The 15,166-nt window shown below is 44.9% G+C and overlaps 1 protein-coding gene across 1 annotated transcript in view; it reads right to left on the reverse strand.

Annotated features, from left to right (window-relative positions):
- Positions 1 to 15,166, reverse strand: part of atg2a (autophagy related 2A) — a 28,525-nt gene that overhangs the window by 3,229 nt on the left and 10,130 nt on the right. Inside the window, exons 25-35 of the mRNA XM_014198963.3 lie at positions 15,018 to 15,094; positions 14,715 to 14,885; positions 11,956 to 12,082; positions 11,360 to 11,586; positions 10,993 to 11,222; positions 5,088 to 5,223; positions 4,617 to 4,847; positions 1,773 to 1,959; positions 431 to 596; positions 266 to 335; positions 78 to 160 (exon numbers count right to left, since the gene is read on the reverse strand). Coding sequence (XP_014054438.2) covers positions 78 to 160; positions 266 to 335; positions 431 to 596; positions 1,773 to 1,959; positions 4,617 to 4,847; positions 5,088 to 5,223; positions 10,993 to 11,222; positions 11,360 to 11,586; positions 11,956 to 12,082; positions 14,715 to 14,885; positions 15,018 to 15,094 — 1,705 coding nt within the window. The remainder of the gene's footprint in view (positions 1 to 77; positions 161 to 265; positions 336 to 430; positions 597 to 1,772; positions 1,960 to 4,616; positions 4,848 to 5,087; positions 5,224 to 10,992; positions 11,223 to 11,359; positions 11,587 to 11,955; positions 12,083 to 14,714; positions 14,886 to 15,017; positions 15,095 to 15,166) is intronic.

The following is a 15,166-nucleotide window of genomic DNA, read 5'->3' on the forward strand; positions in this document are numbered from 1 at the left end:
GAGATAGAGAAAAGCGTTAAGAAAAAGACACTTGCTTCAGACTCCACAGAAACCCCACAGAGTTAGTGTTGTTGTACCCGTGTCGGCAGCAAAGTCTCTTCAGCTTCAGTTCAGAGCAATTCAGCTGGGCCAGACCAATAAGAATCCCTGCAAACGTTCCCTAGGAAACAATCACAGTGCAAAGGTCAAGTGTGTGACATAACATAACCACAGAGATGAGTTCACTGACAAAGCATCGCAGTTAAAATGTCCTTTGTCCTTTCACCTGCTCAATGACCACATGCTTGCCCTGGTAGTCAAGCCAGATGGGGACTTCAGAGGTGAAACGGAACTCCCTTAGAAAGCAAAGACAATGAATAAATAATTGACACATTCGAAATAGACTTGTTTTAAAAAAAATACTTTTTGGGATGATTAAGTTAGTAATTACCGGAAGTAGATTGGCTGATCAGTGGAAGAGGTGGAGCCAGCGGACGAGGAGCTCTGCTCACTATAGGTGGTTTCTACAGAAGCAGTGAGGTCAGGACCCAGACCAGAAGTGGTCTCCGTGCCAATGACCCCATCTTCAGTGGGCTTCTGAGAAGGGTCCGTCTTCACTGTGAAAGGACAGAGAGAGAAAATGAAGAAAATAGGAGAAAGTATTGAGTGGTTGAGGAGGATATACTGGGATCGAACCCCAGGCTGTAGTGACGCCGCAACCCTGTGTTGCAGTGCTTTAGACCGCTGCGCCACTCAGGAGGCTCGACAAACCATTTCTGTATGGACCTCACTTTGTGCCCAGGGACATTAACATGCTGAAACAGGAAAGGGCCTCACACATTTGTGCCAACAGTTTGGGGAAGCACAGAATCGTCGAGAATGTCATTGTATGCTGTAGCGTTAAGATTTCCCTTCACTGGAACTAAGGGGCCTAGCCCGAACCATGAGAAACAGCCCCAGACCATTATTCCTCCTCTACCAAACTTTACAGTTGGCACTATGCATTTGGGCAGGTAGAATTATTCCTGGCATCCGCCAAACCCAGATTTGTCCGTTGGACTGCCAGATGATGAAACGTGATTCATCACTCCAGAGAACGCGTTTCCACTGCTCCAGGAGTCTAATAGCAGCAAGCTTTACACCACTCTAGCCGATGCTTGGCATTGCACATGGTGATCTTAGGTTTGTATGCAGCTGCTTGGCCATGGAAACCCATTTAATAAAGCTCCCAATGAACATTTATTGTGCTGGCGTTGCTTCCAGAGGCATTTTGGAACTTGGTAGTGAGTGTTGCAACCAAGGACAGACGATTTTTACATGCTATACGCTTCAGCACTTGGCGGTCATGTTCTGTGAGCTTGTTTGGCCTACCACTTCGTGGCTGAGCCGGTGTCGCTCCTAGATGTTTCCACTTCACAATAACAGAACCTACAGTTGACCGGGGCAGCTCTAGCAGGGCAGAAATGTGACGAACTGACTTGTTGGAAAGGTGGCATCCTATGACGGTGCCACGTTGAATGTCACTGTTCAATAAGGCCATTTTACTAACAATGTTTGTCTATGGAGATTGCATGGCTGTGTGCTCGATTTTATACACCCGTCAGCAACAGGTGTGGCTGAAATAACCGAATCCACTCATTTGAAGGGGTGTTCATATACTTTTGTATATATAGTGTGTATGATACAGAGCACCACAAATTAATGCTATGTATGACTGTTTTCCTGATTCATGTGACCTGAGCAGGAAAAAGCTTTTTTGTAGAGTACAAAAAAAACACAGTGATGGTGCTCACCCTCAGCTGCAGGATCCATAGGCAGGTAGGGGTTAACTCCAGCAGCCAGACTACTGAAGAAATCCTTCAGGAAGAACAAGGCATCCTGGTCGATGTTGAGTCGGAGGGGGAGGAGGCTGATTCTTAAACAACACTCTGGACCACCTACACCTGAGTCTGGACACACCTGCAGGGCCTTCACTGTTAACTGGGACACACAGACATAGACAGCACATTAGAACCCAATATCATAGAACACTTTATTTATTTTTATTTCACCTTTTTTTAACCAGGTAGGCTTGTTGAGAACAAGTTCTCATTTACAACTGCGACCTGGCCAAGATAAAGCAAAGCAGTGTGACAAAAAACAACAGAGTTACACGTGGGATAAACAAAAGTACAGTCAATAACACAATAGAAAAATCTATATACAGTGTGTGCAAATGGAGTAAGGAGGTAAGGCAATAAATAGGCCATAGTAGCAAAGTAATTACAATTTAGCAAATTAACACTGGAGTGATAAATGTGCAGATGATGATGTGCAAGTAGAAATACTGGTGTGCAAAAGAGCAAAAAAGTAAATAAAAACAATATGGGGATGAGGTAGGTAGTTGGATGGGCTATTTACAGATGGGCTATGTACAGCTGCTGCGATCGGTAAGCTGCTCAGATAGCTGATGCTTAAAGTTAGTGAGAGAGATATAGGTCTCCAACTTCAGTGATTTTGCAATTCGTTCCAGTCATTGGCAGCAGAGAACTGGAAGGAAAGGCGGCCAAAGGATGTGTTGGCTTTGGGGATGACCAGTGAGATATACCTGCTGGAGCGTGTGCTACGGGTGGGTGTTGTTATGGTGACCAGTGAGCTGAGATAAGGTGGAGCTTTACCTAGCAAAGACTTATAGATGACCTGGAGCCAGTGGGTCTGGCGACGAATATGTAGCGAGGGCCAGCCGACGAGAGCACACAGGTCGCAGTGGTGGGTGGTATACGGGGCTTTGGCGAATGCCAGGAGAATGCTGCCTGCCCCAATGCATAGTGCCAACTGTGGCTCAGTTGGTAGAGCATGGTGTTTGCAACGCCAGCATGGTGTGTGCAATGCCAGGGTTGTGGGTTCGATTCCCATGGGGGGCCAGTACAAAAAATAAAATTAAATTAAAAAAATGCATGAAATGATATGCATGTCTTCCCTGTGGCTCAGTTGGTAGAGGGGGGCCAGTACAAAAAAAAAAATGTATGAAATGTATGCATTCACTACTGTAAGTCGCTCTGGATAAGAGCATCTGCTAAATGACTAAAATGTAAATGGCACTGTGATAGACTGCATCCAGTTTGCTGAGTAGAGTGTTGGAGGCTATTTTGTAAATTACATCGCCGAAGTCGAGGATCGGTAGGATAGTCAGTTTTACGAGGGTATGTTTGGCAGCGTGAGTGAAGGAGGCTTTGTTGTGAAATAGGAAGCCGATTCTAGATTTAATTTTGGAGATGCATAATATGAGTCTGGAAGGAGAGTTTACAGTCTATCCAGACACCTAGGTATTTGTAGTTGTCCACATATTCTAAGTCAGAACCATCAAGAGTAGTGATGCTAGTTGGGCGGGTGCGGGCAGCGATCGGTTGAAGAGCATGCATTTAGTTTTACTAGCGTTTAAGAGCAGTTGGAGGCCACGGAAGGAGTGTTGTACAGCATTGAAGCTTGTTTGGAGGTTTGTTAACACAGTGTCCAAAGAAGGGCTAGATGTGTATACAGAATGGTGTCGTCTGCGTAGAGGTGGATCAAGGAATCACCCGCAGCAAGAGCGTTGATATATAGAGAGAAAAGAGTCGGCCCGAGAATTGAAACCTGTGGCACCCCCATAGAGACTGCCAGAGTTCCGGACAACAGGCCCTCCGATTTAACACACTGAACTCTATCAGAGAAGTAGTTGGTGAACCAGGTGAGGCAGTCATTTGAGAAACCAAGGCTGTTGAGTCTGCCGATAAGAATACGGTGATTGACAGAGTCGAAAGCCTTGGCCAGGTCGATGAAGACAGCTACACAGTACTGTCTTTTATCGATGGCGGTTATGATATCGTTTAGTACCTTGAGCGTGGCTGAGGTGCCACCCGTGACCAGCTCGGAAACTGGATTGCACAGCGGAGAAGGTACGTTGGGATTCGAAATGGTCAGTGATCTGTTTGTTAACTTGGCTTTCAAAGACTTTAGAAAGGCAGGGCAGGATGGATATAGGTCTGTAACAGTTTGGGCCTAGAGTTTATACATTTTTTTAGTTTGGGTCTAGAGTGTCTCCCCCTTTGAAGAGGGGGATGACCGAGGCAGCTTTACAATCTTTAGGAATCTCAGAGGATACGAAAGAGGTTGAACAGACTAGTAATAGGGGTTGCAACAATGTCGGCAGATAATTTTAGAAAGAGAGGGTCCAGATTGTCTAGCCCAGCTGATTTGTACGGGTCCAGATTTTGCAGCTCTTTCAGAATATCTGCTATCTGGATTTGGGTGAAGGAGAAGCTGGGGAGGCTTGGGCAAGTAGCTGTGGGGGGTGCGGAGCTGTTGACCGGTGTTGGGGTAGCCAGGAGGAAAGCATGGCCAGCCGTAGAGAAATGCTTATTGAAATTCTAGATTATCGTGGATTTATCGGTGGTGACAGTGTTTCCTATCCTCAGTGCAGTAGGCAGCTGGGAAGAGGTGCTCTTATTCTCCATGGACTTTACAGTGTCCTAGAACTTTTGGGATTTAGAGCTACAGGATGCACATTTCTGTTTGAAAAAGCTTATAATTCCACTGTAAATTAAAATCATTGTTAAAAACTGACTTTCACAACAAAAAGTAAATAATGATAAATGGCTATGAAAAGCCTCTTCTCTCACCATGTTGGAGTGTGCTCTGCGGGGCATGCTCTCGCTGGTGTACAGGTAGAGGAACTTGTTGAGCTGGGACGAGGCCAGGCGGTCGCGTATCTCCAGCTCCTGAACGATGAACACTTGGCGGGACAGAGGCTGCTCGCCCACCGCGCCAACCCCCGCCCCAGGCACCCCTCCCTCCTGACACGGCCCAGCCGCAGACACCACCACCAGATACGACTCGTGCTGGAAGCTCACCTGGAATAGGAATGGCACATTTAACTAATAGTACCAGTTGTAGCTTTTTGCTGTCTCCACTTTAACAAAAGCATCGGTTGACATTTACGCTACACTCCAACTGAACATATCCTTACGATGGGGAAAAAAAATGAACTAGCTTTCCATTTTGTACAGAGAAAAAAAATCAAAGGCAAACAATATCTTTAGAGTACTGTATGGACACACCTTGTGCACACACAGTACATATAGTCTCCCTACCTTGGTGAGCTGGATCTCCATGAGCAGGTTGTGTTGTCGTCCACCACCTCCAGCCCAACGCCAAGAATTCTGAGGCCGTGACGGAGCAGCGGAGCGGGATGGGGACCCACGCATCCCAGAGGGGGCAGAGCGACCCCTAGAGAGAGAGGGGGGAAGGAGGGAGAAAGGAGCTTGATGATCATTAAGAGAGAAATCTTACAAATTCAAGTGCCTGTTGCTGGGTTGTGTACAACAACAAAAAAGTTAAGAAAAGATTTACTTAATAAATTAAAGTTAAAAAAAATCGAATCAAAAAGTAACATAACAATAACGACGCTATATACAGCAGGTACCGGTACAGAGTCAATGTGAGGGGGTACAGGCTAGTCGAGGTCATTTGTAAAGTGACTATGCATAGATAATAAACAGCGAGTAGCAGCAGTGTAACAACAGAGGGGGTTGGGGGGAATTTGATTAGTTGTTCAACAGTCTTATGGCTTCGGGGTAGAAGCTGTTAAGGAGCCTTTTGGTCCTAGACTTGGTGCTGCGGGCACCGGTTGCCATGCGGTAGCAGAGAGAACAGTCTATGACTTGGGTGACAGGAGTCTCACAATATTTTGGGCCTTACTCTGACACCGCCTAGTATATACACTGTGTGCACAATTATTAGACAAGTTGTATGTTTGAGGGTTGATTTTATTATTGAACAACAACAGCACTCTCGGTCAATCCAAAATGTTAATAAACCTCAAACCTGAATATTTAAGAAAGTAAAAGTGAGGTTTTGGCTTTCTTTGGAGAATATCTGTGTGCACAATTATTGGGCAACTATTAGTGTGCAGAATTATTATGCAACTAAATGAAAAATGAAAAGTTCCCCATCTCACGTGTTTATTTTCATCTGTTTAAGTGAGAATAAATAACAAACAACTCAAAATGTATAAACAAACATTTGACATTTCAAAAAAAATAAAAAATAAAAGTGACCAATATAGCCACCCATCTTTTCAATAACAGTCATAAGCCTTCAATCCATGGAGTCTGTCAATTTCTTGATCTGTTGACCATCAACTGTTTGTGTAGCAGCAACCACAGCCTCCCAGACAGCAGCAACCACAGCCTCCCAGACAGCAGCAACCACAGCCTCCCAGACACTGGTCAGAGAGGTGCACTGTTTTCCTTCACCGTAAATCGTCTGTTTAAGAAGGGACCACAAGTTCTCAATAGGGTTTAGGTCAGGTGAGGAAGGGGGCCATGTCATTATTCTTTCATCGTTAAGGCCTTTACTGGCTAGCCACGCAGTGGAGTACTTCGATGCATGCGATGGAGCGTTGTCCTGCATAAAAATCATGGTCTTTTTGAAAGATGCAGACTTCTTCCTGTACCACTGCTTGAAGAACGTGTCTTCTAAAAACTGGCAGTAGGTTTGGGAGTTGAGTTTGAGTCCATCTTCAACCCAAAAAGGTCCAACTAGCTCATCTTTAATAATACCACCCCATACCAGTACCCCACCTCCACCTTGCTGGCGTCTGATTCGAAGTGGAGCTCCGTGCCCGTTACTGATCCAGCCACGGGCCCATCCATCTGGTCCGTCAAGAGTCACTCTCATCTCATCAGTCCATAAAACCTTTGAAGAATCTGTCTTCAGATATTTCTTGGCCCAGTCTTGACGTTTCAACTTATGTGTCTTGTTCAGTGGTGGTCGGGATTCAGCCTTCCTTACCTTGGCCATGTCTCTGAGCACTGAACATCTTGTACTTCTGGGCACTCCAGGTAGGTTGCAGTTCTGGAATATGACAGCACTGGAGGATAATGGGTTCCTGGTAGCTTCACGTTTGATTCTTCTCAAATCTTTGGCAGTTAATTTGCGTCTTTTTTTTCTCAACACGGTTCTAGCGACCCTGTTGACTATTTGCAACAAAACATTTGATGGTTCTGTGATCACGCCCCAATTTCAAGAGTGCTGCATTCCTCTGAAATACTTTTTATAATTTTTGACTTTTCAGAGTCAGTTAAATCTCTTTTTTGGCCCATTTTGCCTGAGGAAAAGAAGCTGCCTAATAATTATACACACTTTGATATAGGGTGTTGATCTCCTTAGGCCACACCCTCCCTCATTACACATCACCTGATATGCTTAAATCCAATAAGCATTCCAGTTTATACAGCTTGGAGTTGACAAATATGCATAATAATGATGATATGGTCAAAATACTGACTTGCCTAATAATTGTGCACACAGTGTAGGTCCTGGATGGCAGGAAGCTTGGCCCCAGTGATGTACTGGGCCGTACGCACTACCCTCTGAAGCACCTTACGGTCAGATGCCGAGCAGTTGCCATACCAGGCGGTGATGCAACCGGTCAGGATGCTCACGATGGTGCAGCTGTAGAACCTTTTGAGGATCTGAGGACCCATGCCAAATCTTTTCAGTCTGAGGGGGAAAAGGTGTTGTCATGCCCTCTTCACATCTGTCTTGGTGTGTTTGGACCATGATAGTTTGTTGGTGATGTGGACACCAAGGAACTTGACTCTCGACCCGCTCCACTTCAGCCCCGTCGATGTTAATGGGGGCCTGTTGGACCCTCCTTTTCCTATAGTCCACGATCAGCTCCTTTATCTTGCTCACATTGACGGAGAGGTTGTTGTCCGTCTCTGACCTCCTCCCTATAGGCTGTCATCGTTGTCGGTGATCAGGTCTACACCACTGTTGTCATCAGCAAACTTAATGATGGCCTTGCAGTCGTGGGTGAACAGAGAGTACAGGAGGGGACTAAGCACACACCCCTGAGGGGCCCCAGTGTTGAGGATCAGCATGGCAGATGTGTTGTTGCCTACCCTTACCACCTGGGGGCAGCCCGTCAGGAAGTCCAGGATCCAGTTGCAGAGGGAGGTGTTTAGTCCCAGGGTCCTTAGCTTAGTAATGAGCTTTGTTGGCAATATGGTGTTGAACGCTGAGCTATAGTCAATGAACAGCATTCTCACATAGGTGTTCCTTTTGTCCAGATGGGAAAGGGCAGTGTGGAGCGCGATAGAGATTGCGTCATCTGTGGATTTGTTGGGGCGGTATGCGAATTGGAGTGGGTCTAGGGTTTCCGGCATGATAGTGTTGAAGTGAGCCATGACCAGCCTTGCAAATTACTTCATGGCTACCGACGTGAGTGCTACGGGGCAGTAAACTTTTAGGCAGGTTACCTTTGCTTTCTTGGGCACAGAGACTATGGTGGTCTGTTTGAAACATGTAGGCATTACAGACTTGGTCAGGTAGAGGTTGAAAATGTCTCAAGACACTTGCCAGTTGGGCCGTGCATGCTTTGAGTACACGTCCTGGTAATCCGTCTGGCCCCGTGGCTTTGTGAATGTTGACCTGTGTAAAAGGTCTTGCTCACATCGGCTATGGAGAGCGTGATCACACAGTCATCCAGAACAGCTGGTGCGCTCATGCATGCTTCAGTGTTTCTTGCCTCAAAGTGAGCATAAAAAAGGCATGTAGCTCGTCTGGTAGGCTCACATCACTGGGCAGATCGCGGCTGGGTTTCCCTTTGTAGTCCGTAATATTTTTCGAGCCCTGCCACGTGTATTAGCATTCAATCTTAGTTCTGTATTGATGCTTTGCCTGTTTGATGGTTCGTCGGAGGGCATAGCGGGATTTCTTATAAGCGTACGGATTAGTGTCCTGCTCCTTGAAAGCGGCAGCTTATGGTTGGGAAATCGATGCACTTATTGATGAAGCCGGTGACAGAGGTGGTATACTCCTTAATGCCATCGGATGAATCCCGGAACATATTCCAGTCTGTGCTAGCAAAACAGTCCTGTAGCGTAGCATCTGTGTCATCTGACCATTTCCGTTTTGAGCGAGTCACTGGTACTTCCTGCTTTAGTTTTTGCTTGTAAGCAGGAGGATAGAATTATGGTCAGATTTGCCAAATGGAGGGCGAGGGAGAGCTTTGTATGAGTCTCTGTGTGTGGAGTAAAGGTGGTTTAGAGCTTTTTCCTCTGGTTGCACATGTGACATGCTTGTAGAAATGAGGTAAAAAATAATTAAGTTTGTCTGCATTAAAGTCCCCGGCAACTAGGAGCGCCGCTTCTGGATGAGCATTTTCTTGTTTGCTTATGGCCGTATACCGGTCGTTGAGTGCAGTCTTAGTGTCAGCATCGGTTTGTGGTGGTAAATAGACGCCTACGAATAATATAGATGAGAACTCTCTTGGTAGATAGTGTGGTCTACAGCTTATCATGAGGTATTCTACCTCAGGCGAGTAATACCTCGAGACTTCTTTAATATTAAACATCGCGCACCAGCAGTTGACAAATAGACACACCCCTGCCCCGCGTCGTACCAGATGTAGATGCTCTGTCCTATGATGCACAGAGAAGCCATCCAGCTCTATATTATCCGTGTCGTCGTTCAGCCACGCCTCGGTGAAACATATTACAGTTTTTAATGTCCCATTGGTAGGATAGTCTTAAATTGTAGATCGTCCAGTTTGTTTCCCAATTATTGGCCAACGTGCAATCATACGGAGGGTAGTGGTGGTTTCCCTACTCGTCTGCGGATTCTTACAAGGCACCCCGCCCTCCCCCTTTTCTTCACGCTGTTAACAGAGATTTGGGCCTTGTCTTGACAAAGCAATGAGTCCTTCACGTCGGACTCATTAAAGAAAAAAAATCTTTGTTCAGTTCGAGGTGAGTAATCACTGTTCTGATGTCCAGAAGATCTTTTCAGTCATAAGAGATGTTAGTAGCAACACAATGTACAAAACGATTGTTGTGTCTGTGACTACCATTAAATGTGAAGACTTATTTTATCAAATCAATTCTCTAGGTTTAATTATTACGTGATTAAACTAATCATTGTCTCTCCGCTGAAAACACTTGATCGTTCTGTAGAGTTCATCAGAGTCTCTGGTTAACTTTCCCAGAAGTCACAATCTTTTGTGGTTGTCGGTGTTTAGAATGGATACTTCAGAGTACCATTCGGAAATGTTCTCATAGATAGATGCTTCGGCGGTTGTTGGTATTCTCGTTCTAGACTTACGTAATTTCTAGCTGCAGACTAGTAATTATACGTCTAAGATTTGCTCCTATTCTGTAGTGATCGATAGTCTGAGTTTAACCATTTCCAGCTGTGTAGCCAAACTACAGCTGTAGCCAGCTGTAGCCATTCCAACGTGGGAACTCCGTCCCGGTGTTCTCTGACTTCTTAACCATTCGAGACGTCCTGTTTACCGTGGGTTTCTTTGGCATGAAATGTAAATTTCGTCACGGGTGGTTTTATACACTTCAAAGAAAAGGGCGGTCCATGATGCCTAATGTGATGTCTGGGTTCACGGGGGTGTGGCCACTGACTAGTTCATCTTTACATGAAAATCCATACTCTCATTTAGAAGGTTAACATCACATTACATCTTTTCACAAATAGTTTCATGTTTAATCACGTTTCACAATATTTAGATGTAAACCTGAGAGCTGGGAAATGTACACTTTAAGAGATACAGTTGTGTGTTTCCTGTCTTTCATGAGATCACAAAATGAAACGCACTCGTCATAACTGTCCCTTAAGCCAATCCAACATTCTCAAAAAACTATAAATATTGTTTAGTTGTCCCATTTTGGGGATTAGGATTTTTGAACAAAATAAGTTCTTTGTTCTGGTAGACTCTCTCAATACTGCATGGCAGTTTCTACCAGGTAGGTATTTATAACCTGTCGTAAAGTCATAAATCTATGTAGAGAGAGACTGGGGGGGGAGGCTATGATCCTCCCCGAGGGCACGTCCTGACATGAGAGTTACAAACAATGGGAAGAAAACTAAATATCACTGTTGGTTAGGAGCCCGTAAAACGGCAGCCACCCCCTTCGGCGCCATTATCATCGTTATTAATTCTAATTCTGTGCATTTGTCTGTATACGTGTGTATGGGCACCTGTTTCCATGCTGCGTGTGTGTAGACATGGCCTTGCCCCCGAAATCTCTCCCTCCATACAGATGCCAGACAACAGACACCTCTCGTAGCACCACCCTGCTCTGGGGGACAGGGAAGTGGCTGGGGGCCCGCAGCAGGTCAGAGCTGCCCCGTGGTCGGGAGAAGTGGCCCTCCCTTACCCTGATAGGACCCTCAGTTAGCACCGTCACCAGGGGCTCCCCGTCTCTGGGCTGAGGGTGAATTGATGAACATGGACACCAGAATAGGTTTAGTACTTCATGTCGCATAATTCAATTCCATGTGAACTACGAGTAAGTAGTATGGTGAGATGAGGGGGATGAAGATGAAATAGAGAAGAGAGACGCACAGGTATACCCATCCCAGGAGCCTCTAGGATGCAGAAGTCCTCGTTGTCCTCTGAACCCTCAGAGCCCTCCTCTGACATCATATCCGCCTGCACTTCAGTGGCTGTCGCCACCAGTCCGTCAAGCTCTGACCCCTCCCCGTCAATGACAACAGGTGGGGGGAGCTTGGGAGCCTCCCCGGGGAACAGGTAGACAGAGACAGGTGAGCCCCGCGGCACTGTGGGAGAACCTGGAAACACAAGGAAATATTCCACATATCCAGGAGTGATCACCATCCTCTATTTAATGTCTATTATATGTATATAGAGGACTGTAAGCCGCTCTGGGTAAGAGCATCTGCTAAATCAGTGTTTCCCAACTACAGTACCCCCAACAGAACACATTTTTGATGTAGCCACAGACACACTCACCTGATTCAACTCATCGAGGGCTCGATGATTAGTTGAATCAGGTGTGCTTGTCCGGGGCTACATAAAAATTGTGCTCTGTTTTGGGTACTGGAGAACCGGAGTTGGGAAACACTGATCTAAATGATGAAAACGTAAAATGTTATATCTAGAGATGCTGAACTACACTGTCATTTAATAGCCCGTTTTACCCGAGTCCATATCCTCATCTGGATGGCTCCTCTCGGTGTCAATCAAAGCATCAAGGAGATCGCACTGGTTGATCTCAGCAGTCTCAGCTGGAGGGCAGGGTGGCAAGGAGGCGGGACTTTCTGACAACTAACACGACACGTAAACACAGACAACAGATCAGGGATGGACAACTCCAGTCCTCAGGGGTTGAGATTCAAATAATTTATTCTAAAACTGAAGATCACGATTAGTTGGGGCAAAATTGTGACACTAATCAGGCCCTGGAGGACTGAAGTTGCCCATTACTGCAATAGAAAGTTTAAGCTAGTGGAGTTAGGCTCCTATTCTGCCGCTCCACAGTTTCAATCTCTTCAGTTGTTCTCACACAACGTTTATCCGAACAAACATACAAAATCTGTTCCAGACCTTAAGGTAGTATATACTAGTCTACTGTATATAAACAGCACAGGAATTAAATCATCAACATTTATTGATCACATCTTTACTAATGCTGCAGAAATGTGCTTTAAAGCAGTATCCAAATCCCTCGGATATAGTGATCACAATATAGTAGCCATATCTAGGAAAACCAAAGTTCCAAAGGCTGAGACTAATATAGTGTATAAGAGGTCATATAATACGTTTTGTAGTGATTCATATATTATTGTTGTAAAGAATATTTGTTGGTCCGTGGTGTGTAATGAGGAGCAAGCAGACATTGCTTATCCCAGTTACTAATAAACACGCACCAATTATGAAAATGACTGTAAAAACTTAAATCCCTGTGGAATGATGAGGAATTGAAAAATTGTATGGTTGAGAGGGATGAGGAAAAAGGAATGGCAAATATGGAAAACGTACTGCAAATTGAGAAATCATGTGAATGAACTGAATTAAAAGAAGAAGAAACTACACTATGAAACAAAGAAAAATGACAAAGAATGACAGTAAAAAGCTTCAGAGCACCTTCAATTACATTTTGGGGAAAAATGAAAAGTCAGCTCCATCATTCATTGAATCAGATGGCTCATTCATCACAAAACTTTCATTCTTTTTTTCAATGGCAAGATTAGCAAACTTAGGGATGACATGCCAGCAACAAACGCTGACACTACACATCCAAGTATATCTGACCAAATTATGAAAGACAAGAATTGTAATTTTGAATTCCGTAAAGGAGGTGTAGAAATTGTCTATCAACAATGACAAGCCACCAGGGTCTGACAACTTGGATGGAGAATTACTGAGGATAAGAGTGGACGATATTACTACTCCTATTTGCCATATCTTCAACCTAAGCCTACTAGAAAGTGTGTGCCCTCGTGACCCGAAGAGATGCAAAAGGCATTCCGCTACACAGAGAATAGTAAAGCCCCCTTCTACTGGCTCAAATAGCTGACCAGTCAGTCTGTTACCAACCATTAGTAAACTTCTGGGAAAAAAGGTGTTTGACCCGATACAATGCTATTTTACAGTAAACAAATTGACAACATACTTTCAGCACACTTATAGCGAAGGACATTCAACAAACACAGCACTTACACAAATGACTGATGATTGGCTGAGAGAAATTGATGATCAAAAAATCGTGGGGTCTGTTTTGTTAGACTTCAGCGCGGCTTTAAACATTAAATCGGTCATAGTCTGCTGCTGGAAAAAGTAAAGCCAGTGTGTGTATTTATGTGGATGACTCAACACATCAGCTACTACAGCTACTGAAATGACTAACACTTAAAGTGCTGCAGTTAGTTTCAGAATGGGTGGCAAGGAATAAGTTAGTCCTAAATATTTCAAAACACTAAAAGCATTGTATTTGGGACAAATCATTCACTAAACCCTAAACCCCTGAAATAAATCTTGTAATGAATAATGTGTAAATTGAGCAAGTTGAGACTAAACTGCTTGGAGTAACCCTGGATTGTAAACTGTCATGGTTAAAACATATTGATACAACAGTAGCTAGGATGGGGAGAAGTCTGTCCATAATAAAGCGATGCTCTGCCTTCTTAACAACACTATCAACAAGGCAGGTCCTACAGGCCCTAGTTTTGTCACACCTGGACTACTGTTCAGTCGTGTGGTCAGGTGCCACAAAAAAGGACTGAGGGAAAGTGCAATTAACTCAGAACAGGGCAACGCGGCTGGCCCTTGGACGTACACAGAGAGCTAATATGAATAATATGCATGTCAATCTCTCCTGGCTCAAAGTGGAGGAGAGATTGATTTCATCACTACTTGTATTTGTGAGAGGTATTGACATGCTCAATGCACCGAGCTGTCCGTTTGAACTACTGGCACACAGCTCAGACACCCATGCATACCCCACAAGACAGGCCACTGGAGATCTCTTCACAGTCCCCAAGTCCAGAACAGACTATGGGAGGCGCACAGTACTACATAGAACCATGACTACATGGAACTCTATTCCACATCAAGTAACTGATGCAAGAAGTAGAATCAGATTTAAAAAAAAACAGGTAAAAATACACCTTATGGAACAGCGGGGACTGTGAAGTAACACAAACATAGGCACAAACACATGCATACACACACGATAACAAACGCACTATACACACACACATGTATACATGGATTTTGTGTTGTAGATATGTGGTAGTGGAGTAGGGGCCTGAGGGCACACAGTATGTTGCGGAATCTGCAATGAATTCATTGTAATGTTTTAAAATTGTATAACTGCCTTAATTTTGCCAGATCCCAGGAAGAGTAGCTGCTGATCGGGATCCATAATAAATACAAAATACTGGTCTGTCTGTCTTACCGGCAGCTTCTGTCCAGCGATCTCAGTGGGTGATGTGTGTAGGGGGGGTGGGTGCAGGTCTCCCTGGGAGACCAGGTACTGCAGCATGTTGACCAGGGCAGCACAGGAGTCAGCACAGGTGTGGAGGTGGACCACGTTGTTGGAGCAACGCAGCTCAAACAGAGGCTGGGACTGGGAGAGAGAGAGGAGGGGATTGGAGCAGGGGAGAAAGGAAGACAGTGTAGATTTGAGACCAACAGTCTCTTAAGTTCAAACACCCTGACAGATGTATAATCACACTAAATTGGCAGGCTAAGAACTTACCAGTTTCCCTGTATCACTGCCTTTCCATGTGGTAATGGCCAGCTCCAACAGATCAATGTCCAGAACACACACATAGTCTGAGGAGAGAGAGAGGGCGTTAGAGTTGAACACAGATGCAGATGTACACACGCGGTACAGTTAATCGTGTG

Source organism: Salmo salar, chromosome 05 (genome assembly GCF_965601325.2).
Source record: "Salmo salar chromosome 05, fSalSal1, whole genome shotgun sequence".
Lineage (NCBI taxonomy): Eukaryota > Metazoa > Chordata > Actinopteri > Salmoniformes > Salmonidae > Salmo > Salmo salar.